The sequence below is a fragment of the Equus asinus genome, chromosome 17, assembly GCF_041296235.1.
Source record: "Equus asinus isolate D_3611 breed Donkey chromosome 17, EquAss-T2T_v2, whole genome shotgun sequence".
In the NCBI taxonomy this organism is placed as follows: Eukaryota; Metazoa; Chordata; class Mammalia; order Perissodactyla; family Equidae; genus Equus; species Equus asinus.
The window spans coordinates 2,176,157-2,203,659 of record NC_091806.1 but is presented as its reverse complement, the minus strand read 5'-3'; the positions used below and the strand labels follow the sequence as shown (position 1 = coordinate 2,203,659).

The 27,503-nt window shown below is 50.1% G+C and overlaps 1 protein-coding gene across 1 annotated transcript in view; it reads left to right on the top strand.

The window, feature by feature from the left end:
- Window positions 1-27,503, top strand: part of PAMR1 (peptidase domain containing associated with muscle regeneration 1) — a 72,717-nt gene that overhangs the window by 26,047 nt on the left and 19,167 nt on the right. The window contains exons 3-6 of the mRNA XM_014851033.3: window positions 521-649; window positions 13,292-13,406; window positions 17,232-17,449; window positions 20,092-20,199. Of these exons, the coding sequence (XP_014706519.1) occupies window positions 521-649; window positions 13,292-13,406; window positions 17,232-17,449; window positions 20,092-20,199 (570 nt within the window). The remainder of the gene's footprint in view (window positions 1-520; window positions 650-13,291; window positions 13,407-17,231; window positions 17,450-20,091; window positions 20,200-27,503) is intronic.

The following is a 27,503-nucleotide window of genomic DNA, read 5'->3' as shown; positions in this document are numbered from 1 at the left end:
TCCCAAGCACGAATCTACACATGGCTTGTCAAGCCACGCTATGGCGGTGTCCCACAGAAAATGGAGATTGGCACAGATGTTAGCTCAGGGACAATCTTCCTCACATCCACACACACAAATGTATTTGTTTATATACAGAGAGTGTTACCAATAGTTTTCTCCAGGTGATGGAATTTCAGGTGTTTGTCATTTAATTCTTTTTGCTTGTCTGAATTTTGTAAACATTCTACAATAAGCATGTAATCCTTTTATAAAGAGCAAAAACACACTACATTGATAGATTCTGCTTTTTATTGCGGGTAATTTCACGTTACTTTTCAGAGCACCCTCTTGCACCCCTCAGTCTGGATGTGGGACTCCAGCATTTCCCGAGAATGAGCAGTTTTCCTAAGGGCTGCAGCACCTTTCTAGGCCCGGTGCCCTTGGTTGAGCCGAGACCCTGGAAGGGGCAGTTTCCCCCGTGCAGCCGATCAGCACCTGCAAGTGCTTCCTCTAACGCCCCTTCATGGAAATGTTTCAGGTTGTACCATCTTTGAAAACTGCAAGGCCTGCCGGAACGGCTCGTGGGGTGGCGCTCTGGACGACTTCTACGTAAAGGGGGTGTACTGCGCAGAGTGCCGCGCCGGCTGGTACGGAGGAGACTGCATGCGTGAGTAGACCCTGAGCGCTGCTCTGCTGCGCGCTGCTTTCCGCTCTCAGCTCGCGAGGGCCTGAGGCTTCTCTTGTTGGAATCTGAGTTCTGATGCTGGTGACCAGAGGGCTCTCTGGGTAAGACGTGCTTCCATCTGCTGAGCGTGGACTTTGGCCATCTGTTCGGAATTGGCCTCAGGAGGTGTGTATCTGCTCTTAAATCTTCCCCTTTCTCCTAAACGAAGCCGAGGCATTCTGCAAACAGCGTGCTCTGTGTCCATTCCAGAAGCAGGTGTGCGTTATCGTTGGTCAGCAAACAGTTGCCAAGTCTGTGATGCATTTTAAATATGAATTTCTGTTGGAAACTTCTGGAATCCTGAGTTCAGTTCCTGGAGCCCACATCGAATTGTCAGCATGCCACTTGTCCCAGGGAAGGGATTCTTTCTGGGTTCTTCCTTTTTTTTTTTTCTGCTTTTCCCCCCCAAATCTCCCCAGTACATAGTCATATATTTTAGTTGTGGGTCCTTCTAGTTGTGGCTCTGGGTTCTTCTTGATCTCCAAGAATTACTTAATTTTTATTAGGGTTCCCCTCTCAGTTTCAGTAATCCTTTGAAAATGGAATGGACGTGCAACCTCTCCCTCAGTTTGCGAGTCCCTGTGTGGTGCCCCGATGGGGATGCCCCTCTGAGCGTCTGCATCTGAGCGAAGCAATCGTTATTGTTTTGTTGAGCCCATTTTACAAGCTCCCTGTTTGTATCAGAAGCAGTCAGGACGGTCTTAGAGTCTGGGCAAGTTTGCTCTGGTGACCGATGGTCCCAGGTGGCAGAGATGGAGGATGGAGTGCTGGTGGTGTTTTTTGCCTGATCCAACCTGTAGCAAAAGGCGCTGAGTTTCAAGAATCTGGGGCAGACGGTGAGGTATGTGTTTGCAGCTGAGGAACTCGGCCGTACCTGGATGAGAAGGGACGTCTTGGCATTTTAGGAGGAGGCTGGGAGTTAAATTATCCAGAATGCAGATAACTTTTAAAGTGCTGGTCTTGGTTGCATATTTAAAGCTTTAATGCCATTTTAGGTGGTTTCTAGGGAATTTGATTTAGCACTTGGGTAGATTTTCTTCTAGGTAGATTAGCTGCCCGATTTAACCCTGGTCTTCCCTTAGCTGCTGTTCTCTGGAGACTGTAGTGTAATGGTCAGAAGCGCAAGTTCTGGAATGACACAGACCCGGGTTTAATAACGACTTTGCCAGTCACGAGCAGGTGGCCTTGGCCAAGTCACTTAACCTTGCTAATCCCAGTTTCCTCTTCTTTAAAATGGGAATAATGCTACCTACCTCAGGGCTGTATCAAGAATTAAATGAGATAATGCACGTGAAGCACTTGGCTCTCTGCCTGGCACATAAGAGAAACTCAACGAAGGCAATGAATACATCATTATGGTTCTTTATGTTCCTTAATTGCCAATCCAGTAGATGGTCCACAAATACAACTATTTCCAATAGAAGCTTAAGAAAGACTTACTTAGAGATATAATGCACAGTTTTAGATTTCACATTGCTCTTTGCAGTATATCAGATAACTCTGGGGGCTTCTCCCTTTTGCATATGGAAGGTCCCTCTTTCTTCATCCTCGTGAGTGGGTGTGATGGGATTGCGGCCATAGACGGGAACTGGATCATGCATGACCTTATAGGTAGGTAAATTAGGTGAAGAGTTTAGATGTTATTCTAATTGCAGTGGGAAGCCAAGGGAAAGTTGTGAACTAGGCTGTGGCTAAGCGCTTTGAGAACATAGACAAGAAAACAATCACGGAGAGGTAGGGTGGGGGAGGTTGTAGACCGGACGTGATGGTTGATCTGTGCCTTTGCTCAAGTGTGGGCAGGATAGGAAGACGCCTGAGTCTGTGCGATTCCAGACCCCTTGTTCTTAACCACTCTCTCCCCTGGAACAGCTCTGTTTTCACTGGAAAGTTGGAAGTGAAGTCTCTGCTGAGAGCAGTGTAGAAGTGAGGCTGGGCTTGAGCGTGCCGGAGGTTTGGGGCAGCCACGTGAGGAGTAAGGGAAGGCACTTGCTAGTGATAAGCTAAAGCGTGCCCAAGCAAGACTGAGGACCAGTTGAAGCTGGGTCTCCTACGTAGGCGATGCAGTCAGGACGCTGGGTGATGCTCGTCAGCAGCACGGTAGCAGAGGTGAATAAAACAGTCATTTGGTTGATCCAAGGATTGGCTAAAACCTGATTGTCCAGGTTGGCTAGGACGTGAAACCAGAAAGAGCCTGGTAGAGAAAGAATAGGGACTGGCGGTCTCAATGAGGGGGAAAGGCGGGCATTCTGGTGATAAAGTAGTGGAGTGCGCAGATACAAGGGGTTTTGTGGTCAGGGAATAGGAGTCTGGGTTGAAGCTTTCAGGAGCAGGGGTGATAGTGTTCATATATGTTAGTTTTTGCTGTGTAACAAACCACCTCAAAAGGGCAAATGTTTATTTTTCTTTATCATGGGTCCGTGGGTTGGCTGGGGTCAACTGATTTCAGCTGGGCTGGCCTGGGTAGCTCCAGGCTTCAGGGTTCAGGCCAGTGGGGCAGCAGCTGCGTGGGGCGTGCTCTTCTCTGGGTGGGCTGCAGAAGCACGAGAGGCCAAGCCAACACACAGGCACGTTTAAGGCCTCTGTTCACATCCCGTTCACTAACATTCCTAAAGAAGTCACCTGGCCAAGCCCCAAGTCAGACAAGTCGGTATACTCCATCCCAGGGGAGAGGGGTGCAGTTGCTTCCTACACAACACTCCAGTCACTCTGTGTGAGGAAGTGGGTTTGTTTAGGAGACGGGCAGAGCAGGGGAGGAGTATTTGCATATAGGCGATCAATAAAGCAAATAGTACCAAGGGACAAGGATGGCAGTTGCCTAAGGAAATCCTATACATGTGTCTTTCCAAATAGCACCTATTGGTTACTACTTGGGTTGAGCCTCTGTGTAAGGGCCATGTGGAGTCTGGTTGGTTGGATAGTGATGGAGTCTATGTCTAGGGTCAAGGCTTTCTTGAGGACAGCTGAGCTGGCTCAGGACAATTGGTCTTCGCCCCTAGGCAAGCAGAGCAGGAGCACATGCCCTCATGCTCAGTCTACTCATCCATTCCAAAGATATTTCTTGAATAGGTGCTCCTAGGTGCTGGGCATACAATGATGAGCAAGACATGTGGTCCCTGCCATCTTGGAGCTTGCAATTTAGAGAAGAGAGACCAAAAAAGTAAAAGAAAAAAATTGGAGTGTGGTCAACAGAAACAAACAAAATAGTGATCAGATTCCTGTCTCGTTCTGTGTTGGTTCAGTTTCATTTTGCTTGTTCTGAAAGCCTCATTCCACACAGTGCATGTTATCTGATCACAGCCACAGGCATTTCTGGATCGTTTCGTATGGAGCACCGGGTTGGTCACCAGGGAGAACAATGAGTTTACAATCCATCTGTGGGAACAGGACTTAACCAGAAGAAGACATCAATATGATCTTATTAGGTTCTTACCACCTTCACCTCATATTGGCACTAAATAAATGTGAGGGGACTTCAAAGGTGGAAGTAATTCATTTCACTGTTTGTTGAATGCCTGCCTGGTGCTGGGCACTTTGCGGCCTGCCTCTAGTAAGGGGGAGCTGAACCCTGGGGCGGCCTGTTCGTGGCCGGGGCGCAGTGCTGGAGCGCCAATGCAGTGCAAGCATTTACTCAGTAGATGGCGCCCAAGTGATCCTTTCTGATGGGTTGATTCTGAAGGATGCTCTGCGGAGTACCACGGTGAGCCCCAGCCTGTTCTCCTGAGCGCCAGGTAGAAGCTTAGAGAGAAGAGAAGGTGACAGGCAAATGCCAGAAAGGATCAGACTCCTTTATATTTGAGTTATAGAGCATACAGCACTGAGCGGCCGCTAGATAGAGCCCTTTTATTTGCTTGCTGTCCTTGACAATGTTTGTGATAATTAGTATTAACCTAACTTATGGCAGCCTTAAAATCCATTATATGATCAGTTCATTCATAACCACTGACAGGTTATATTAGCCGAGATAATAGGAGAAGGGCCTGAGGCCGCCGAGCCCAGGAGAGGGCTTTAGTCACCCCTTCCTGCCCAGGAAAGATTGGTTTCGTCAGCTCAGAGTGTCCGGCGAGGGAAGGGAGCTGATTCTGTCTTCCTTTCTCTAACTTTTTATTTTGGAAAATGTCAAGTCTACAGAGAGTTAGAAGAATAGTACATTCACATACCCTTCACTGAGATTCACTGATTGTTTTCCCACCTCTGACTTTCTCTCTCTTTTACTGCACTAGAGACTCATGAATTTGTTTTCTCCATGTTTCATAATGTTGTCATCATTTTTCGTTTTGATAGTCAAATTGTCCCACGATTGGCCGGTGAAGACCCTTCAAGTTGGCTCCACTGTGTCCTTCTTTAAGCAGCTCTTCACTTTCTGGCCGCCCCCGAAATGTTTCAAGTTCACCTTGATTATTTACATCCAGGTGCTGGAACCAGCCATTTCTCCACGAGCGCTGGTTCCTCTTGTGGGGAATGGTGTTTGCAAACTGCGACCTGGATGCCTGCTATGAGAGGCACTGGTATCTAAAGTTGAAATCAAGGCTTCCTCTCAAAGCTCCCTAAACTGAAGAGTTGACTTCTTAAGTGGAACCACCCTGCTGACCTCCAGAGTGGAGTTTGTTTAACTTGGCCCTCAGACTGAGTTCCTTAGCCACCAAAGGAGAGAGCGATGCAAGGGCCCGAGAGCCGCCCAGGAGGCTGCGCTTCTGGCCAGCATTGCAGCGGTCCAGACTTTCAGGCTCTACAGGATCTAAAGGGTGTAAGAAGGTTAGGAAACCAACCCAGATGAGAGAGGACTTATGGGGAGACATGATAGATCCTTAATACATTTTATCTTCTTAGTCCTATTTTGGGTGGAGGCAGAGGAGCAGGGCAACGAGCTGTAAGCCATGCCCAAAAATGTCTGCGGGGCTAGAATATCAGAGACGATGATTTGTGCAGGCTGGTCCTTGAGCCGTCACCGGGCATGACCCAGAGCAAACTTGAGAGAGAGGGAGAGAGAAAAAAGGCTCATAAAGCCGTGTGCTACTGATTTATTGAGCTTCTTCCTGGGGCACTGTAGAGCCACCTGGGGGACGTCACCAGAAACGGGCTCATCCCGCTCTGGCTTTTGGTGTCCTGACCCTTCCAGGAACAATGCCCAGTTGGGTCCAAGTTGGGGAGGGTGTTACATTGTGGTTAGCAACTGGCTTGCAACCAGTAGGACCTGGATTTGAATCTCTGCTCCTTCTGTGACTTTGGGCAAAGTTATTCAATCTTTCTAAATCTCAGTGTCCTCATTTACAAAATGGGGATAATAATAGTGGCCCCTCAGAGGATTTTTGTGAGGGTCAGATGAAGTACACTCTATAAATCCCTTACTGTGGGGTCTGGTATGCAGTAAGTGCTCAATAAACGGTGGCTGCTGTTCTCATTATCACCAAACCAGAGCCATGAGGGGAGCTCTTCTTTTTTTTCTCTTTTTTGGGAAGGAAATCAGCGTAGGACCAGAGAGGAAAAATAATAAAGCAGAATTCCCTAAGGACAGGAGAATTTACCGTGGAAGCGAGGACAAGTCTTGTCCGGCAAACAGTGTTTTACATTTTGCTTGCTGAAGCTCTTTGACTCCAGGGGCTGGATGTTTGACCTTTGCAGAGGGTTTTATGGTGTCAAAGAATTCATCGATCACTGCTCAGCTTCTGGTGAGGGGGTGGACGGACAGGAAAAAGGCCTTCCTTCCTGCTCAAACAGCAAGAAGTCACTCGATAGACCAAGGAAAATTCACAGTTTTCTTTAAAAGCATCAAGTACCTGTGAACACAGAATCTGAACTCTAGAGGAATGAGTTCTTCCTGGGTGAGTAAGGGGTCAGGATGCCTCCTACCTGGGGCCAGCTCCTGAGGTTGTGGGCAGGGCGGGTGACAGAGAAGGAGCAGGAGCCAGCCAGCCTGTGATGCGCCTGTGGGCTGGCCTGTTGAACTTGAATCTAAAGGAGACCCCAAAGCAAAGGCTATCCTCTCCACCAAGTATTGTCCTAATGAAATTTGGCTGAGCAAGCAGAGGCTGAGGCGAGACTGGAAAGCAGAAGATCTTGGGATGTTGTAGTTTTCTGCCTTCAAAAATTTGTAATTTCAAAGTCCTGCAGTCTCGTGGGCTTGCAGTGTCCTAGGCTTGCCTTTCTGGAGGGGGTGGGAGAGCATGGAAAATCAAAGGCACATTTTGTTAGGTTCCTGGTGCTTGAATTTCAAGACCTTTCTAGAAGGATTCTAGCCTCAGTCCTGCCTTAAACCAGCTTAATTTCTGATTGGCTCAAACTGACCAGCCTCTCATCCTACCTGCCTCAGAGAGGAAAGGATATTGCCAATCGAAAGAAAAAGTGTATTTCCTGTTGTAAAGAAGCAAGAGAATAGGACCTATAGTCAAGAGAAAAATCGGTCAAAAGAAACAGACCATGGATGATCAAATATTGGAGTTTTCAGACAAACACTTCTAAATAACTTTAAAACATGTGTATTAAATGATCTACAGGAAAAGGTAAATATAATGGGAGAACAGATGAGAAATTTCAGGATAGATTTGGAAAGTGTTAAAAAAAAAAAAAAACACATATGGAAATCCCAGAACTGAAAACTATACTATCTGAAATTTAAAAAAATTCGTTGGAGGGGATTAACAGCCAATTGGTCACAACAGAAGAAAGGATCAGGGAACCTAAACACAGATTTGATAGAAATCAATCAACCGGAATCGCAGAGAAGCAGCATGGAGAGTAGTCAGCAGTCTGTGTCCTTCATGCTCTGCTGGCCGCACCCTGTCTCTTGAGTTGGATTGGCAGGCTTATCTCAGTGTGTGTTTTCATGAAGACCCTGTCGACCATGGGGAGGAAAGACTTTTTGCCGCACAGTGATGGGTGCTCTTCTCACTGGACCACAGTCTCTGCTGAGTGGACAGACCCTGTGGTGCGGGGGAGGGGCTTGGAGAATGGTTGACTGGGCAGGGAGATGCTTGATTCAATGTCACATTCATTCATTCAGTTGTCAACTAATTGATAATCCACTTGATGCCTGTAAAGATCTGAACAAGACAGACAAGGTCCCTACTCTCACAGGACTCTGGCATGGGGTGCGCAAACAAATAAATTATCACTATAAAATATCAAGTTGATTGGGATTATAGGCCAAATCACAGGGTGAGCCATGGAGTCACTCCTGGACGTCTGCTTGTTCCTGATGAAGACCTGAGCCCCTGATGAAAGCCATCTCTTGGCACTTGTTATGAGTGAGGCCTGGTTCTAAGTGGCTGCGTGTGCTAACTCACTAATCCTCATCATGGCCATGTTACAGGTGAGGACACTGAGGCACAGAGGGGTTAAGTCGCTTTCCTGCTGTCATGCAGCTTGTAAGTGGCAGAACCGAGATGCCAATTCAGAAGCCAGGTCCCAGCGCCTGGTCTCTCGTCCTCTATACTAAGCCACCTCTCGAAGTGAGAGGCCCTCACTCTTGTGCCTGTCTGAGGGCCTAGCAGGTCATGGGAGGCGGAACCGAATCACGGGGAAGGTGTGAGCTTCCTTCTGGCTCCGGCTTAGGTAGATGGGTCGTTCCCGTGTCATCATCCAGGCCTTTGTTCTGCCATCACTGTCTGGGCTTCTGGGCCTAATGGGTTTAGGGCTCTAGCCGATGATGTAATGAGGCTCTTAGGAGCCCTGGAGCAGCAGGTCAGAACCTGGGCTGTTCCCCCCTGATTTTTGTGCCGAAATAGCGTCTCAGATCCAGACAAGACTCAAGAGAAATAACAATATTAGTTGCCATTGGTTGAGCATTTTTATGTACCAGGCACTGTGCTAAGTGCTTTAAATACAAAGTCTAATCTCATTTAATCCTCAAAACAAACAAATATGAAAACCATAACAACAACACAGTGGTACGAACTACTATTATTCTCATCTGCAAATGAGGACGCCTCAGCCCAGGTTTCTGGAGCGCTTGTCTGGGGTCGTCCAGCCAGCAGAGGCTGGACTGAGATTGGGACCCTCTCTGGCTTCACAGGCTGCCCCCAAACCACTGTGAGTCCTGCCTCCTGAGTCATCTTTGAAGGAGGAGAGAAAATGCAAGTGTCTCTCCGTGTCTGAATGCTTTCTTTAGTCCTTTTTTTTCCTAACAGGAAAGACTGAAGAAAAAAAAAAAACCCAAAAGCTTCCCAGAAGTGTGTTGTGTCTCTCTCCTGGCCCTCTGTCCCCACCCCCAGGCTGGAGATAAGGAGACTTTTGTCTGAACGCAGGGAGTGCTCATTTCTGTTGGGAACCATCCAGCTCTCTTCCTCATTTAGAAATTGGTGAAGATTTCCTTTCAGCTCTGTGGAAGCGGGTTCTGTCCAGCTGTCTCTCCTGTTTTGGCCGGTAGCTACGAGGAGGGTGGGGGGCTCGGAGATGAGTCCAGGATTTGAGAGCCCAGGACAGTCTGGCTTCGCTGGCAGATTCCCCTGCACACACACACCCCTCTTCCCCTGGGACAAGACGTTGTCAGGAGCCTGAGCGCGTCTCCGGGCCCGTTGCCTGTCCTGGTCTTTCAGACTCGGGACCACCTGCTTGGTTGGCCATGAGTGCTTCCTTGGCGGGGACACTCAGCTGTGTTCCCCGTTCTGCCCTAGACAGAGAGGTGCAGTTACTGGGCCCTGCACCCGGGCCGGCTGACACCCCTAGCCGAGGCGGGGGAGGAAGGGGAGCTGAAGGAGTCCCTTGCTGTGGGGAGGGAGTGGGACGCCTCCCTCCTCTTCCCTGTGCCCAGTGCCCTTCCCCTAAGCACATTTCTGACAAGTGGCCTCTTTGTCTCTGCCTGGTTGGAACTTGTCCCTCACCTGGGGCCAGCTCTTCTGCCCTCCCCTCCAGAGCGAGAAGGGCAACATCATCAAGAACCCAGACGTCGCAGGGCATGCGTTTTGAAGCCCTGGCTCCTATGAAGGACGGCGCCTGGGCCTGCAGGAGCAAGTGGTCGAGCATCTCACATGGCCTGGGGCCAGCGCCGCGCTGGGGCTGGGGGCTGAGAGCCCTCCAGAGGCTGCGTGAGGTCCAGGGCTGGCCAAAGCCTGACTGGACTTGCCAAGAAGACCTGACTGGGGTGGGTGCTGCCTCCCCGGACGTGCGGAGGGGCTGGGGACGCAGCTGTCTGCTTCCAGCGTCTGCGTGCAGGGCGAAGCAGGAGGCGGCCGGCAGCGTCGCCGCTGCTCCCAGCTCGGGCCCGTGGGAGGCGTGCTGCGAAGGCTGCGCTTCAGCACCTTGCGGCTGGGGTGCTGCCAGTTCCCGAGGGGCGGAGGCCGTGCAGGAAGATTTCCTTTTTTGTCTCTCACGCCCGGGGTGTCAGTTCCGTAGCCCTGCAGCAGACGGCAGACGGGGCGCCAAGGAGTGTGAGGCGTGCAGGAAGAAGGAACGTGCACTCCAGAGAGTCGGGGGGGTGGGGGGCAGAGATCCACTGTGTGTCTGCGGGTGGAAAAGTCCTCCTGCTTCACTTTGGGGCGGCCGAGGGCTGGGTCAGGAAGCCCCTGAGCCGGCTTAATGTGCCAGCAGAGACCTGGCGTTGGTGCTGGTCAGACCCGAGTTCAGATCCCCGCCCCGCCGCCATCTAGCAACGGCTAATGTTCACTGGAGGTGCTGCTGAGGGCTCTCCGGGCGCAATCTGATTGAAAGCTCCCAGAACCATGTGAAGCAGGTGCCAGTTTCATGCCTGTGTACTAGGTTTGCTGAGGTTCTGGGAGATGGAGCCGCTTGCCAAGGCCACACTGTCAATCAAGAGACAGTGGAGTCTCACGCTCGGGGCGGTTGGAGCCTGCAGTCTCCACTCTGAACCACTGCTTTTCAGTTAAAACAGTGACTTAGAGTCTCTCACTTCCTGGCTGTGTGGCCTTGGGAAAGTCACCTAACTTCTCCCATCCTTAGTGTTCTGCGTCCAGGAAATGGGGAGGTGAATGCTGTTCTCCTGGATTCTTGTGGGAATTAAACAAGAGAATGTTTGTAAAGCTTTCAGCCAGTGCCTGGCCTATAGGAATATCATCATTTACTTGGTCAACAACAATTTATTGAGTACCTGTTACATGCCAGGTTCCATTCCAGGTGTACAAGCTAGAAAAGGTCCCAGCTCCACCAAAGGGAATAAGCAAATAAGCTTGATAACTTCACGTCGTGATGTGTTATGAAGAAAACAAAGTGGCGTAATGGCAGTGACTGTAGAAATGTAAAGGTCCATTTTAGCTGAGTGGTCAAGGAAGGGCTCCTTGAAGAGGCGGTCATTAATTCCCAAAGGAAGGAGATGTGGAGGAAGGCGAGCCTTCTAGGTTAGAGGACAGCAAGTGCATGGCCTGGAGTTGGGAACAGAAAGGTCAGTGTGGCTGGAGCAGCGGGAGCAAGCAGATGAGTGGTGTTGGAGACAAGGCTGAGGGTGGGTCTGGGCGGTCAGTGAGGCAGGGCCGTGCCTGTTGTAAGAAGGTGTTTGCAGAGTGGACAGTCTTTGGAGGGTTTGAATCAAGAGAGTAATGTGATTTAATTAATTTATTTAAAAGGCAGCTTTGTTTGCTGTCTGGAGAACTGAATGTTGGGGGACAAGGATGGATGTGAGGAGGTCAGAGAGGAGGCTGGGATTGCAGAGAGATGATGGAGGCCGAGGAGGAGGCTGGGGTTGCAGAGAGAGATGATGGAGGCCGAGGAGGAGGCTGGGGTTGCAGAGAGAGATGGTGGAGGCCAAGGAGGAGGCTGGGGTTGCAGAGAGAGATGGTGGAGGCCAAGGAGGAGGTTGAGATTGCAGAGAGAGATGGTGGAGGCCAAGGAGGAGGTTGAGATTGCAGAGAGAGATGGTGGAGGCCAAGGAGGAGGCTGGGGTTGCAGAGAGAGATGGTGGAGGCCGAGGAGGAGGCTGGGATGGCAGAGAGAGATGATGGAGGCCGAGGAGGAGGCTGGGGTTACAGAGAGATGGTGGAGGCCAAGGAGGAGGCTGGGGTTGCAGAGAGAGATGGTGGAGGCCAAGGAGGAGGCTGGGGTGGCAGAGAGAGAGGGTGGAGGCCAAGGAGGAGGCTGGGGTTACAGAGAGATGGTGGAGGCCAAGGAGGAGGCTGGGGTTACAGAGAGAGGTGATGGAAGCTGGGCTTAGACAAGAGCCCCAAATGGAAAATGGTGGATGATGATTCCCATTGGTGGAGCAGGGCAGCAGCAATACAAATTGTAGCAAAGAGATGAATTGTGCAAGCTGGCGTTAGTAAGAAGCCTCAGACCTCGCTTGCCAAAAGCAGCACTTGGGCTCTTTGCCTAACACTGAGGAGGTGTCACTGTCATCGTAGTATCAGTGTCCACTGATGTTAACGTTTTTCTTTTTAGCAATGGAATTTTATACTTTTGGGGGGTGGTTGTTGAATGTAACTGTATATCCAGAGTTTATGATGTCAAACTGGATTTCTATATAGAACAGGGGAAGATAAGCTTTTCTGTAAAGGGGCAGATAGTAAGTGTTTTCGTTTTCGTAGGCCCTACTGTCTCTTGTCACAACGACTCAACTTTGCTATTATAGCTCGAAAGCAACCGTAACCAATGCAGAAAAGAATGGGCGCGACTGTTGCAATAAAGCTTTCTTTGAAAAAACAGGCAGTGGGCAAGATTGGGCCCAGGATTAGTTTATCAACTCTGGTAGGAAATATAATTTATTTACATGACCAGATAATTTTTTTCCCCACTTCAAAATGTTTCCCCCAAACGTTGTTGTAAAGCGAGGGTGCCTCTTACACACCTGTGCCCGTCTTAACACTGGAAGGTGAGATTCAGCGGCCACGCAGCCCCGTGGCCTTCAGCTCTGAGGGTCCCCAGCGGTCCCTTGGGCCGAGGTGCAGGTGAGGGCAGAGGGCTTGACTCTTGCTTCTGCTTCAGCCAGGAGTCCCTCCCGAACCCAAGCTTTTTTAATTGGTGGTCTTCAAAAGAGTTTATTTGAAGAAAGGGGTTGGGAGCCAGAAAAAAATGGGAGATCTAATCCAGTCTGAGTGGTCGGAGCTTGTGTCCTCCTTCCAGTGCTGGGCGGTGGAGAGGCATTTGTTACATAATTGCTCATAGAACAAATTAACACATCCGTCTTCTCACTGGATGGGGGCGGTCAGCAAAGAGTTGCTTTGGGGTTATGTTTGTGGGGTAGAGACCAGAGGGTCTTGTGCAGGCTTCGCCTCCAGACAAAGGCCACAGTGTCCCATGGAGCAGAGCGGTGGGAGGGTCTGCTTTCTGAGCCTTTTGGGTGGAGGCAGCAGGCTGCACTGGGCAGTCTTGGAGGGCGGGATGATGGCGTGGCTCCGAGTTTATATTCAGACACAGGTTTGAATCTCTGCTCTGTCACTGAGTAGCTAGACAACTTATTCACTCAACTCTCGGGCTGTCCGTTTTCCCAGCTGGAGACTGGAATGATGGCACGCCCCTCCCCAAGCTGCTGGGTTCAGTAAGTGAATTAACCTACGCAGGTCGCCTCGCACACTGCCAGGCGCTGGGGAAGCGGTTCTGTTCTCAAGGGTGTGAGATGAGCTTTAAGGCTCTTTGGGACTTTCTACCTTCTCTTTCCTCTTGACTCCAATGTCTGCACCCCAATCTTCTCTTCTCTTCTCTTCTCAGGATGTGGCCAGGTTCTGCGAGCCCCGAAGGGTCAGATTTTGTTGGAGAGCTACCCCCTGAATGCTCACTGCGAATGGACCATTCATGCCAAACCTGGGTTTATCATCCAGCTAAGGTGAGGGGCTGGGGTCAGAATTAGGGAGTGTGGGGTTACAAGGAAGTGCAGGAACGCGACTGAGGGCCTGGATCCTGGTGCCCAAGGGCTAACCGTCAGCACTGTGTTCTTAAAAGCAGGAAAGGCACCTCGGAGCCTTTCTCTTGGCCTCTCTGATTCCGTGGGATAAGGCCCGCTCGGAAATGCAGTCAGTTCAGTGCTCCAGTCACGGCCCCAGAGCAGGGCGGCTCAGACGATTCTGACCCGAGGATCACAGCAGCAAAACAAAATTCCGAGAGCCGTCTCGGGCCCACAAGCCTTCACCGAGTCCAGCACGCGGTGTGGGGTTGGGTTCTGTGGGGGGATGTGAGGGAAGAAAAGGCACAGGCCTAACCTTCAAGGAGTTTACACTCTAGACTGGAGTTTCTGCTGTCAGCTCCTTTCACCGACGTTCTCAGAGAACGAGCACCATCCCCACAACAAATAAACCAGTTCTCTCACTTGGTGGAACACGGCTGTTTTTCCTTAGGCAGCTTTGTTTAATTTAGCAAATGTTAACAAATATTTAGTTTACGCCATAGTCCGAAGTATAGACCTAGTTTTACTGTAACTGGAAAAATAACACGAGAGGGTCCTGTTCTGTGAGGACCGTCCATGGCTGCATGCTAGTGTCTGGAGCAGCACACGGGGCGCGGCATAGACACTTGACAGATACTTGTTGCGTGAATAAACGTTGAAAGAGCTCTTTCCTACCTATGGCACATCTCCTCTCTCCTCGCAGACACCTCTCCTTTTCTCTCTAGGGAAACAGAGCGGCTCGTGCACCCCTGGGATCTCTAGGGACGTTGTCCACTTAGCTCTTCCCTTTTCTAACTACCAGGAGCTGGCGGTACTGGAAATCTCTAGTCTGCTAGGGCACAAGCTTTTAATAAGTATTTTCTGGAAAGATTAATGCACCTAGAGGTTGCCACACACCAGCTAGCTCCTCGAATGGCTCTCTGTCCTCCAGGGGGGCCAACACAGTGCCCCACATTGGAAGGACCCAGCAAAACAGGTGCCCTTGTCAAACCTCCTCGTCAAAACTGGTACTTGGTTGCTGGTCTCCCCACTCCCTGGGGCCCTGGGGACGGGAGTGAGGCTCATTAATTGGGGGTTCCTACAGCAAGGTTAGCTCAAGGAGCAAGGAGGGGATGCCACACTGTTCTGTTTAATGGGCTCCAGGCTGGGTCTGCCAGCGATGAGAAGGGCGGGCGTTAAATGCTGCATGTTAATATTTCAGCAGCTCAGGGACCAGGGCAAACGGCTGCTTCAGGGGCCTTTGAAGAGCTTCTCCAAGATCCAGGATGCAAAGGAAATCCCCACAAGACCAAAATCCAAAACGGCAGCAGGATTGAGAAGCATATCACCTGCCGAGGGGAGGGCCCCGGGGAGGCTGGGAAGATGCTGATTTCTTTCCCTCTAGTCAAACCTGCACCTGCTGACCGGGGATACTGGTAGTGATGGGGACGCTCTGAAGCATACGTATGATGTTCAGCCCACAAACTGAGCGGTCATCCCTGGTGCCCTGCTTTCCGTCACCTCCCTCAGCCAGGTGACCACAAAATCTCTTTTCTCACCCGTAAAATAATCTCAAGTCCACGCACATCCATCTCCACTGCCGCCATCCCCCGGATGCTCTCCTGGCCTCCCTGCTGGCTTCCCTCCTTCCCCTCTTGCCAGCTCTGCTATCTCCTCTCCTCAGAGCGGCTAGAGTGATCCAGTAACATCCTAAGTCAGATCATTATTCTGTTGTTGAAATCTTCCAGTAGCTTCCTGTCAGGCTTGGAATAAAATCCAAACTCCTGGCCATGCAGAATCTGGCTCCCAGTCTCCTCACTGGCCTCGGTTCATACCGTTCTCCCCTTCACCTACCACCTTACAGTGTCTCTGATGTTCCCTCTGCTCCTCAGATATGCCAAGCTCATTTCTGCCTCAGGGCCTTTGCACTTACAGATTCCCCTGCCCAGACCGCTCTTCCCCAGGACGTTCACATGGCTGGCTCCCTTTCATCATTGGGGTGTCTGCCCCGATGTCCACAGAGAGGTCTTCCCTGACCATCTTGTATAAAAAGCTTATCCTCCCATCACTCTTTGTGCTCTGACTTGGTTCATTTTCCTCACAGCATTGAATACTCTCTGAAGTCACCCTGTTTTCTGGTCTCCCTGCTTATTGTCTGTCCTTCAAATCAGAGCTCATCTCCGTGAGGGCAGGCACTGGGTCCCGTTGGGCCACTCTGCACTTTCCGCACCTCGAACAGCGTCTGACACAGAGCAGCGGGCCACGAACGTCTGTCGAATAAGTGAACGAATGTGTCAACGTAAATACGAGTTGCACCGTCTCGTATTTCAGTTTCAAGAAGAGCTGTGATCTCTGTTGGGTGGTGGCCTTGTCCCCCCTCCTCTCCTTTCAGGCAGAGACACCCAAGCCCGGAGAAGGCAGCGACTTCCCAAGGCCCAGGGTGAGTCAGCGCATCGCCTGGGGAGAAGTCAGGTCCTTGGAGGTTAGGGCTGCTGCACAGAGTGATGGGTCGCACTCACCCTCCCTTACGAGAGGTTTTATGATCCGAATTTCTGTAAAATAAGCTGTGGCCATATCAGTTATCAGGGTTCCTTTCAGTACGAGCTGTGAGAGTGAGCGGCGTGTGCTGGCTGCCCCTGCGCCCCAGGGCTCTGTAATTCGGGCGCCTGAGGTCGCTGTGCAGGGCGGTAAAAACAGCCTACTGCCGCTGTGCTTGTGGCTGTTCCGAGCTTTTCTGTCCTTCCTACTTCTTCTCCAAAATGCGAAGGAGAAGGGACAGGGGGCCCGCTCGCGAACTCGACGCCCGGGCATCCCTGGAATCTCCTGAGAAACCCCGTTTCCTCCCCTGCCTGGGGCGCGGCCGCCTCGCTTCTCGTCTCTGCGCATTGGGAGCTGGGAGTCGTCTTCTGCTTTTTTGAGCTGAGCTTTCCCAGTATTTCCAAACCCAGACCTCTTTTGGGTAATCATAGATTTATCAGAAATCCCTCAGTTCTGAAATTCTGATATGGTGCTACTTTTTCTACTCTGTGGGGCAAGAATTATTGTTACCAAGACGATAATTACCTTCTGATCCTCGGGTCAAACAGAGGAGTGTGCAGCGTTTTTCCTAGTTAGCATTGCAAGACAATGTCAGCTTGTTCATTCTGCAGTTGTAAAATTACAGTATGGTAGCCACTCAGTCATCTAATCAACAGCATTTGCTTAGCAGCTGCATACGCCAGGCACTGCGTTAGGCTCTGTGCAGCGCTGGTGGAAGGAGACAGACGTTCTGCCCTGCCCTCGAGGAACTCGCAGTCTGGTGGAGAGAGAGGCATGCATGCACGTGTGCACACACACTCACAAAGTCCAGGAAATAATATGGGAAATTAAAATTTGTGTAGACGTCATGAAGAAAACAAGGGGTCTCCTTGAGAAGGAGTTGTCAAGGAAGCTTCTTTGAGGAGAGAATATAAGCTGAGGACTGAGGATGGGGAGGAAGCAGCCATGCGGACTGGGAGGAAAGGTACCCCTGGAGGAGGCGCTGGTACATGCAAAGATCCTGTGCTTGGAATGTGGCAGCCCCTCCCCGGGCACTGACGTGCGTGCAGACGCACGCGGTATGCGTATACACACCTCCCCCATGGAAGGAAATTCATCTGCCCTCAAGCCCTCCAGGGCTGTTTCCTATAGATCGGGCCGATGGCACCGCGCTTCCAGAGACCTGTTCATCATCTGGGCTTGAGCTCGCCCAGGGCTCCCAGGACTGTCCAGGGCTCACCTGCTCCCTGCTGTCACCCTCTCCCCCCACAGGTTTGTCATGCTGAGCCTGGAGTTTGACTACATGTGCCAGTATGACTATGTTGAGGTCCGTGACGGGGACGACAGCGACGGCCAGATCATCAAGCGTTTCTGTGGCAACGAGCGGCCAGCCCCCATCCGAAGCTCGGGATCCTCGCTCCACATCCTGTTCCATTCAGATGGCTCCAAGAATTTCGACGGCTTCCATGCCATTTTTGAGGAGGTCACAGGTAAGGCCCTGGAGGCAACTGAAGCATTTTATGGCTTTGCTCCAGACAAGCATCTCTTCTCTGTGTACCCCCTTCTCCCCGCTCAGCTTTATTAAAAGCCAGCATGCCGGGTTCTCAGAAGCAACCTGTGTGTTGAGGAGGAAGGGGGAAATGGCGCAGTATGTTCCAGAATTGCTCACCAGAACCAGAACTAGTAATTATGGTCTCCCTTGTACAGATGCTAGAGCACAGAGAGGCTGGGTGATTTGTCCAAGGTCACATAGCTGTGGAGGTGGAACCAGGAATTTGTACAGTTTGGCTGTAGCGCTCACACTAGGGGTCTCTCCTGGTTAAGGGCATTAGCTCTGGACCCCTGGCAGATTAAGCTGTGTGACCTTGGGCGAATTCCTCTACTTCTCTGGGCCTCCATTTCCTTATCAGTGAGTAAGGGCCTAACCATGGATCCTGCTCCTTCAGGAGGCTCTGGGCCACAGAGCAGATGGAGAGCTCAGCACAGCACCAGGTACGCGGGAAGCACTCATAGCTGCCCTACCCAGGCCTGTCTGAGCCCCCCTTTGTCATCTGTGAAACAGGTACGAAAAGTCTTAAACCACAATGGCAAATGCCACTTGCTTATGAGCGACTCTAAGCCTGACTTTAACTCCTGCCCTGTTCACGTTAGGAAGTAAGATTTGGCCAAAATGCGCAATTTAAGAAATTACCCCAGCTCTCACTGTTCTGAGATTGGGTGAACTGTGTCAGGTTTTACAGAATAAGCTCAGGCTTGAAGCTCTAGTTGTTTTTAATGCTGCACTTAAAAAGTTTGTAATGGAGGCCAGCCCAGTGGCATAGTGGTTAAGTTTGCATACTCCGCTTCAGCAGCCTGGGGTTCATGGATTTGGATCCTGAGTGCAGACCTACACACCACTCATCAAGCCATGCTGTGGTGGCATCCCACATACAAGATAGAGTAAGATGGGTACAGATGTTGGCTCAGGGCCAATCTTCGTCAGCCAAAAAAAAAAAAAAAAAGGAAAAGAAAGATTGCACTGACATTTTGATCATTAAAGCTTCTTTCTGGAAGGTATGACACTGAAGTCTCAGGAGACGAGGTGGTGGTGTTGGAATCAGCCTTTCTTCAGCCCTGTCCTTTCAGCAAGTCCAGCAGACCCCACCCCCACCCTGCCCTTCCCTTAGAATGTTCCCACATGAGCTCTCAGCAGTTGCTCCTTATAGTCTGTGTGCCTGCCTCCTTCCCAGGACATCCCCTGGGAGCTGTGCAGGGCTTGAGTGTGGCCTGGGAGTTCTAGATGCTTTGCTGCTGTGGGGGGTTGGCCTGTGGATGAATCCTTGCCCCTTGGTGATACCTGCCAGCTGAGGCTGAGCAGGTGACACTCAAGACACGTCCGTGGGTGTTTCCTGCAGGCAGCAAGAGCTGGCTGTCAGGGAAGCCAGTGGGGGTGGCAGCGGCTCGCTGGCTTGTGCCTGGCGAGTGGTCAGGAGGCCTCTTCCTCCCCTGAAGCACTCCTCAGCCTCCCCTGGAGAACTCTGGGAAACTCTGGGCTGCATCATCCAAGGGTCAGGCGTAGCACTTCCCGTTCCTTAGACACCTCGAGTGTCCCCTTGTACTCAGTTCTTCCCTCCGGCTAGAGTCTCCTCCTGCTGGGCCCTGTCAGATCCCTGCTCCTCTGCAGAACCTTTTCTCTTTTCTCTGTTCCAACGGGCTGTGGCTTTGCCCTTTTTTGAACGTCTTATCCCACTTCCTCCTCTTTTCTGACACGAACTGTATTACACTTCAGGTTGTAGTCATTGTGCACTTTTCTTCAAAAAGCTTTGATCTGGTGAGTAGGATCTCCTGGTCAGCTTTGTATCTCTCCGGTGCCTCACGCAGGGCAAGTGCTCAACACAGGCTTGTCGAAGTGGGCCGAGCGATCTGGTTCTATACCGGGGTACGTGAAAGGAGGGTTGGTGGGCAGCAAGCTGACCAGTGCTTCCTGAAGTGTTTTCTGTAGGAAAATGGCACCCAGTATGCTCTGTAGTGCAGCTTCTGAGGTCAGATAAGCTTGTGGAAGGTGGAATGTTATGTGCTTTCTTAAAAATTTGCAGTGCCCACTAGGGTATAACGTTCTGGGAAGTTCTGCAGTAAAGAAATCCGCCTAATTATCATTTGACACCGATAGCATTTCCCCAACACGTTTGAGCCCAGAACCCTTTCTTAGTTAAACACATCAACATCTCAAGGACGGATGTTGACAGGATGTGTGTTTGGAACTTCTTGAGTACACTTTCCACAGTGTCGTGAAGATCGTCTCCCAGTTCCATCGCTCCGTCCCCAGCACGCTGGGCTTCCTTGAAAGAGTCCCCGGGGAGGCGAGAGCCGCTTCTCCTCCAGTCGTGGGCCTCCGGCTCTTCAGGCCAGAGGTGTCTGGAAAATACATCTTCGAATACAATCGAAAACATCGAATAAAATCACCAACATCTGACATTTAATGAATACCTATTTTAGGCATTCTCAAACAATGGTAACAGGAATTCAATCAAAGGAGCGAAAAAGTCTTGAGAAAACTTTAAAAGACAAGAGAAAGACTCTGGTCGAGACTCCAGGCTTGAAGAAATCGAGTCACCATGCAGTGGCACTGAGAGAATTGCCTTTTCTCTTGCAGCATGTTCCTCGTCGCCTTGTTTCCATGACGGCACTTGCCTCCTTGACAGAACCGGATCTTACAAGTGTGCCTGCCTGGCAGGCTACACCGGGCAGCACTGTGAAAATCGTGAGTATGCCTCCAGGGCAGGAGTTAAGGTGTCAGTGGTGCTGCCATGAAGAGGGCTTTGAGAACTCGCTGGGTATGCCGTTTCTTGGTGTCTAGGGTGGTCTGTGCAAGATGGCGCATAATGTGGACACTCCCGTTGAGCGGACCCCAGAAAGGTTGGGCTGCCTGCATCAGGATGTCAGGAACAACTCAGGTTTTCCCACTGACATTTCCACCCATTACCTGCTGCAAATCCCTCTCAAAAAGATATGTCTTCAGTGGCCCAAATAATCGTCAGAGCCCAAAACCTTGATAAAGGGTCAACAGTAGAAAGTCACTATCATACATTGTCGTGTGGCTCAGAGTCTGAACTCCCTCTCCCTCCCAAGATCTGAATTTGGACTTATGCTCCTGGGCACCATTCCTAGACTCCAATGGGTTACTGCACAGTCTGAAGCCCTGAATTGAGGGTGTGAACATATAGGATGACCATGAGCCCTGGTTCCCAGGGACATCCCAGTTTATGCGTTTTGTCTGAGCAAAATTATTAGTAACACTCTCTTTCATGCTCAAAAGTGTCCTGAATCGGATGACAAATTACATGATCACCCTGTAAACGTGGGGTCAGGTTAGCTGAGTCACAGACACACCGACCAATCTTTATTGAGGGGTTGCTGTGTGTTGGGTTCTGTGGAAATGCAGTCTTTCCTTGAAGGAGCTTCTCCTGAGTTAGAGGTAAGATCTATGCCTCTGTGATGGTTCTGGAGCAGGCCTGCAATGAGATGGGGCTGCGGGAGGGGGTGCAGAGCAGAGGAGTCATAGAGGAAAGAAATCTTTCCCACTTTGGAGCTCCGTGGCCATCGTTCTCTACATCAGCTCTCCTTCTGCTGTCACCACTTAAGTCCCCCCACCTCCTGCCTGAGCTGTATCCTGGCTGTCTCAGTGAGTCACCCAAGTGCTCCAGTTCTTGCAGACAGAAGTCAAAAGCAGAACAGTAGTAGCCCTCAGTAACCTGGGGTCAACCAAACAGCAGAAATAAGAGGAAACCCGCTCAAGGAAGTGACTCCCTCCAAGGCCGCTGGGCTTTCTAGTTTACGTGCCTGAAGGGCAGGACATGACTCTTCTCTGATATTAGATTCAAACTGGCCAGAGAAGGAGAGAAACTAAAACCTGCTGAGCCCAAACATGTGTGTGACAGGGCAAACCCTTTGTCCTTGGGAAGAGTGCATGCCAACTGTCATATAAGGTGCAGCCATATGCACTGGCCAGTGGCAAAGAGGAGCTCAGACACTATGACCAGAAATCACGTCTCAAGGGTCTCTGGTAACCAAGACCCTGTGGAGGGCACGTGTCCTAACAGAAGTTTGAAACCTAAAAAAGGTGTCCCGGACTGCAGCTATCAGCGCAGATGAGATGCGCAGAACAAGAAGCATCAAAATTGGAGGGAAAGCAAAGGAGGACAGATAATGGCCTAGACAGGGTTCCCCCAAAGCAGATGCGGAGAGGCGAACGTGTGTGCAGCTGATGTGTTAGGACATGCTCCCAGGAGAAGCTGGTAGGGGAGGGGGGAAGCTGGGCGGGGAAGGGAAGGAAGCCAAACAGAGGCATGATTTCGGACAAAATCCAGCCTCCGTGTCAACCAGCCGTGAGATCTGGAATGTAAACTACAGCTCAGAGTGTGTCCTGGCTTTAAAGCAAGTGGGGTGGGCTTTCCTTCCCACTGCAGTCAGTGATTGGCTGAGGGCTGCCCCGGGCAAGAAGGAGAACACGCCAGACCTTCTGTGCTTGTGGGCTGGGTGGTTCCAGCAGCCATAGAGCAGTCAGATGGCAGGTGCAGGCGTTGGAAGAGGAGCAGTGCAGACTGGGCGGGAGTGTGGAGGAGGAAAGGGCCACAGAAACAGAACTACCCAAGGGCAGAGCACCAGCATGTCTGCCCCAGTCACTTCTAACCAGCACGCACAGGTACTTTGGGGCCGTCCTGTAAGGGGCCTGGTCTAACAGCATTCTATAAGGTTCATACGTTTTTCAATTAATTTCATGAATTTCCCTTGCACACAATGCAGACAGAAGCCGTGGTTTCGGTAGTGTGTCCTGAGTGTGCCATGGCCTTCCATTGAAAGCACCCCTCGCTTTGGCTTGGCGCCGCGGACCTGACTGTGGTCCTGTCGGATCCTAGGAAAAGATGTTCTGCCGCGTGGCTGCTGCCTCGTTTGAGCCTGCTGTGTTGTGTGCACGGCAGAGAAATGTTGCTTTCTTTTTGTTTCAAGAATTTGTATGTAGAATGATTCTGGAGTCTTGACAATGGCAAATCCTAAGCTTTACCCTTTAGATTTGGGGGAGGAACAGAAGAAGGGAAGGCTTAGTTTCTTGATGAACTGCCTGCACAATATTAGGACTTGGATAAACAGAGGTAAAATCGGAGAGAAGTAAAACACCAGCAAATGAGCCAAAATGCCTTTAAGAGGCTGGGTCAAATCAGGGGTAAAAAAAGAAATTGGTCCACAAAGAAGAGATTGTGACTAAAATATTTATGAGTAGCTTATGAGCCCAACTTGACTTCTCAGCATTGTTCTTCTATCCAGAAACCAAACCAAACCAAACAAATAAACGTGGTGGAAAAGAATGTAAACTATGTCATTATGAACTGATTCGTAAGTTGATTCACAGACTGTCTCCAATTACTTCTGGTCTCAAAACACCCGCAGAGAGGGACAAGGCACTTGTTCCCCTCCACTTTTCAAAGTGTCGTTTAAAAACCATAATTCCCTTAGTAGCTTGTAGTTGTAACTGGGTGAAGAAGATGTTGGTGTTGGATATCTGATGTGTCATTTGCTGGCATCCATGTGGGGGACCAAATGTTTTATTATTTTCTATAAGATTGAGGTTTGTTGTTCCCGCTAGGAAATTCAGCTTCAATTCCAATTAACTCAACGAGGGAGCATCACAAAAATTGGCTGTGGCAGTTTTCCTTGTAATTTCTAAACAAACCATAACCATTTCTCCAGAGAAGGCTATCATCTAGGAAAACAAAAAAGGAAAAAAACCAAGCTTTACTTTATTGTTTTTCTCACAAGTATATCTATGAATTGAAAAAATCTCCCTGGAGGAAAGTCAAAGTTAACAAGAAACCCATGCATTCTGGGATTCTCAAAACTCTGAAATGCCCAAATTGGACTAGGCATTTGTTTAAAAAAACAGCTTTAAAAGAACCAAATCAGAGATGAATGAGAATTCCGTCTTTATTTTTGTCGTACCAAATCCCATAAGTGGGGCCACTTCGAGGATGTGGCTTTCAAGCCGTGTCCTCCAAGATCTCTGTGGAAAGGCAGATGCTCCTTTCAGCAGACGAAGGATTTGAAGCAGAGGGTGCAAGACACTGGTCCCCAAAAATTCAGGACTAGAGGCTAGAATTCCAGCCTTCCCCCATGTCCGCCATCTCTCACACGCGGTTCTCGCCACATGGCGTGGTGGGGCTCCGGATGGTCGATTGATAAGCTCTGGTTAGACCATCGTGTCTCCTGGGGAGTTCTCTCAAGGGACTTCCCTTCCCAGGTAAGGCCCGCCGGTCGCTCTTTCCTAAAGAGAATCCTGATCAACTGTTTCTTGATATAAACTATTCTTTTTATTTTCTTTGTGTCTGTGAGTGGAAGTGGAGTAGAAATAGATTTCTTCTTGCTTACAGAAGAAATGTAAAAATGAACAGTACAGAGATATATAGAATAATATCTAAGTGTTTTTCCTGACCAATCTTGGTTCCCAGTGGAACCACTGTTAACAACTTAGTGAATATCCTTCCAGACTTTTCTTTATGGTGTGCAACCCTAAGTTGTCTATGTATCATTATTTTGAACCGGTGGCTCTTAACTGGGGGCGATTTTGTCCCCCACTTCCTCCCTCAGGGGACTTCTGGCAGTGTTTAGAAGCATGGTTGATTGTCATACTTGCAGGGGAGGGCGCTCCTGGCATCTAGTGGGTGGAGGCCGGGGATGCGCCTCAGCACCCTGCAGGGCACAGGGCAGGCCCACAACAGACTTATCAGGTCCAAATGTCAGTCATGCCAAGGTTGAGAAGGCTATTTTAAACAAAAATGGATTAAAGTGTACATACAAGTTTTCAGCACCCACATTCTGGATGTTTTCTCCGTGTTCTTCAGTCCGTGTTGGTTGGTCTCATTTGAAGCAGCGATTGCTGAGTACTCCATTATAGCGAATGATGTCAATCATGTCTTCTTCCGGTCCCTTCCGATGCCCTTGACCTTCTGTTTCAGTTTTTACTATTGTGAGGAGAGCTTCAATGAGCATCCTAACATACATTTCTTTGTTCACGTGTAGAGGTATTTTTGTAAGATAAATTCCTAGGTGTTGAACTGTTAGTTCAAGGGGCACACATATTTATACTTTGGAGAGCGATTGCCAAAATGGTCACTAAGATGTTTACCAGTTTACAAGGTAAGCCCTTATAAACACAGGTCCTCAAAATAAAATTAGAACCTGCATTTCAGAAACTAGAGTCTGTTCTTGTCAAGTTGGAAGTGGATTTATTTTCAAAGGAAAATAAGTGGGTCTGAGGGGAGACTTCTCGATCGGACTTTGCAGGGTAGGAAATAAAGAATGAGAAACAGAGGGCATGGGGCCTCCAGTGCCGCGGCCCCCAGCCTCTCCTTAAGCTGTTACTCAAGGAGGCGCCACTTCCCCTGCTCCCCGGTGACCTCCTCTGAGAGCGAAAGGGGAGTGCCCTGTCCTCAGCGGTGGCACCAAGCTAGCCGCCTGCCAACACCCTCGGTGACCCCCACCTCCCTGGGCCACCATGTAAGAAACTGGGGCCCCTTTTTACCTCTGAAATTTCCTGTTTTTTTGTATGGAACACAAGGATAAAATGAGTTCCCGCGTAAATGGTCGGAATCTTGTTTTGAAAAAGTAGAGAGTGAGGGATTCATTGCCCCGCTCCAATTTCCATGTGGCCTTTGTTCCTCTGGCCCAGTTGACGGAGCTGGGGTTGCCCCCCTGCATCCTAATGAGGGACGATGAAACGGGCTAAATCTTGGGGCACAATGCTCACACTGCGGGCTCTGATGCGCCTTTGAACAAAACAAATAGGCTTCCACCAATTAGAGAAAAATGGGGACTCTGGATTCATTTGGGTTTTGGAGCGTCAGGTTTCCCACTAGCCCATCCCAAGAAGTGGGAAGAAAGAGCCCACGATGAGAGGCACACTTGATGCTTGAGCTCCAAAGGGGCAACCCGCGTCACCCGTCGGAATACATGGTGAGGAATGTTGGGGTCTTCGTGGAAACGTTGAGGCTGATGCAGTGAGTGAGCTGAGACCCCAGGGGTCACACGGCCTCTTCCCTCACAGATAAACACTACGCTGCGGGCTTGGACTTGGTGGGATCAGTGCAGATTGTTCCAAAATCTCTCAGATGAGGCGTGGTAAAATGGAATCGTTTCCTGGCTTTCTCACAGCTCTAAAGGCCTCTCTCATCCTAATATGTGGAGGACAGGTGCACCCTTGTCCGTAACGAGATGGTGCACCCTGGGGTGAAGAGCTGGGAGTCTGTGGTCACAAAGACCTCGGTTTGACATGAGCCTGCAATTTACTGGCTGGGTGACCTTGAGCAAGTTGTTTAACTCCTAAAAGCCTCAGTTTCTCTACTTATAAGTTCAGAAGAATAATGCCAAGTCCTTCTCAGAGGTGTTTGTGGGGGTGAGGTGAGATGATCCACGAGGCGCTGAGTTGAATAATAAGAGCCATCATCCTTAGTGCTGCTTCTGGCCCCATTATGGCCATTTGAAGGAGTGGCAGAAAGCAGCAGATTCTCCAGATAAGGGCTTAGGGTAACAGGACTAGTTTCTACAACCTGGACAATCATGAACAATCTTGCTCAGGGCCCCAGGGTTTAAGAAAGTTCTTCCAAGACTTTCTAAGTTTCCTCTGTGAACGGCTCTCCCCGAATCATGGCCATCCACCAAGTATTGCTACCACTACGCCTGCATACAGGCAAGAAAGATCTGGTTGTAAATGACAAGTAGACGCCACCCATGTCCTTGTCATAAAAGGATCCTGCATTCCAGGAGAAGACACGCCATTGGGCCTGATTGCTGGGGAGTCTTTGTGGCCAGGACAGCCGGGAGAGAGGGCTGTTAGAGATGCAAGATGGAGTGATGTCAGGGGGACTGGATTGGAAGCTCCAGAACGGGTTGCCCAAACCATCGTGTTATCTGGTCAGGGGAATCCAGAGTTGTTACGCACAGCGCTTGATAACCCAGAGCCGGCAGAGGTTGGAGGAGCCCCCGGAAGTGTGTAAGTAGCTAGTGGACTTACACACCTCCTCACACCTGACCCTCCCTAGCATGGAAATGAGTCTCTGACATCCTTCTTGGACTATTTAGAGAGATGCCATCTCGTTTGGATTTAGATCTGAAAAGCAAAAGCTGTAGCTGAACACAGCAGAAGCTGCCTTTGCATAGTGATCCAGTGTTTGTTTGTTTGTTTCTCTAATTCAGGGGAAAGGTTTCCTTTCATTTGGATCACTCCCTGTTGGGTGAATCTGGGTCTACATAGACCAAGTGACATTTTAGCATAAACTCTGCTGAGCTCCATGGGCCTGGGGTCTCTTAACCACTGTTACATCTCATTCAGGGTAAGATGCTTGGGGGTTGGCATATAAGGGTGCCTTTTGCTAGTCAGCAATTATTTTAGTTATGGATGGCATTCCAGCCACATAACAAGAGGGCAGGTGAGGCCTCGCAAACAGCACTCCAGCCTGACCGTCTCCGAGAGCTCGGGATGGAGTGCCCATCAGTGTGGGAAAGGCCAAACCCAATATCGTTTTACCAAGAACTTGCTTCACTTGCCTGCTCTTTGTCAAGGCCCTCTTGGCTTTTGCTTTGGCAGATGAGGTCACTAAGGCAGGACTTGAGGCAGGAGGCAGGATTTATTCTGGTTCTGGGTTTAGAGGTAATCCATTAGAGCTGAGATGGGCGGTATGCCCACAGAGGGAAGAGGAGGAGGATGCAAAGAGTAGAACTGGAGAGCAAAGCAGAATTAATTTCTGATGGAGACAAACATCGCCTCCTTCATGGGCCCCGAGACTGACTCCAGCCCCTTGACAAAGGCTGTGGAGCCCCTGCTTTTCCTTGAAGGCTCTGCCTCCTGGGGCAGTCACCACTTGGCCTTCCCCCTGCTTCAGAAGGTGAAAGCTTCCTCTTTGCAAAACACAAGGCATTCTTGTCGGTATCTAAGTATCACAAACAATAGTAGTAGTTATTATCTCTATTCTCAGTATAGGCCAGGCTCTCTGCTTTATGTGATAGTGTCTCATTTAA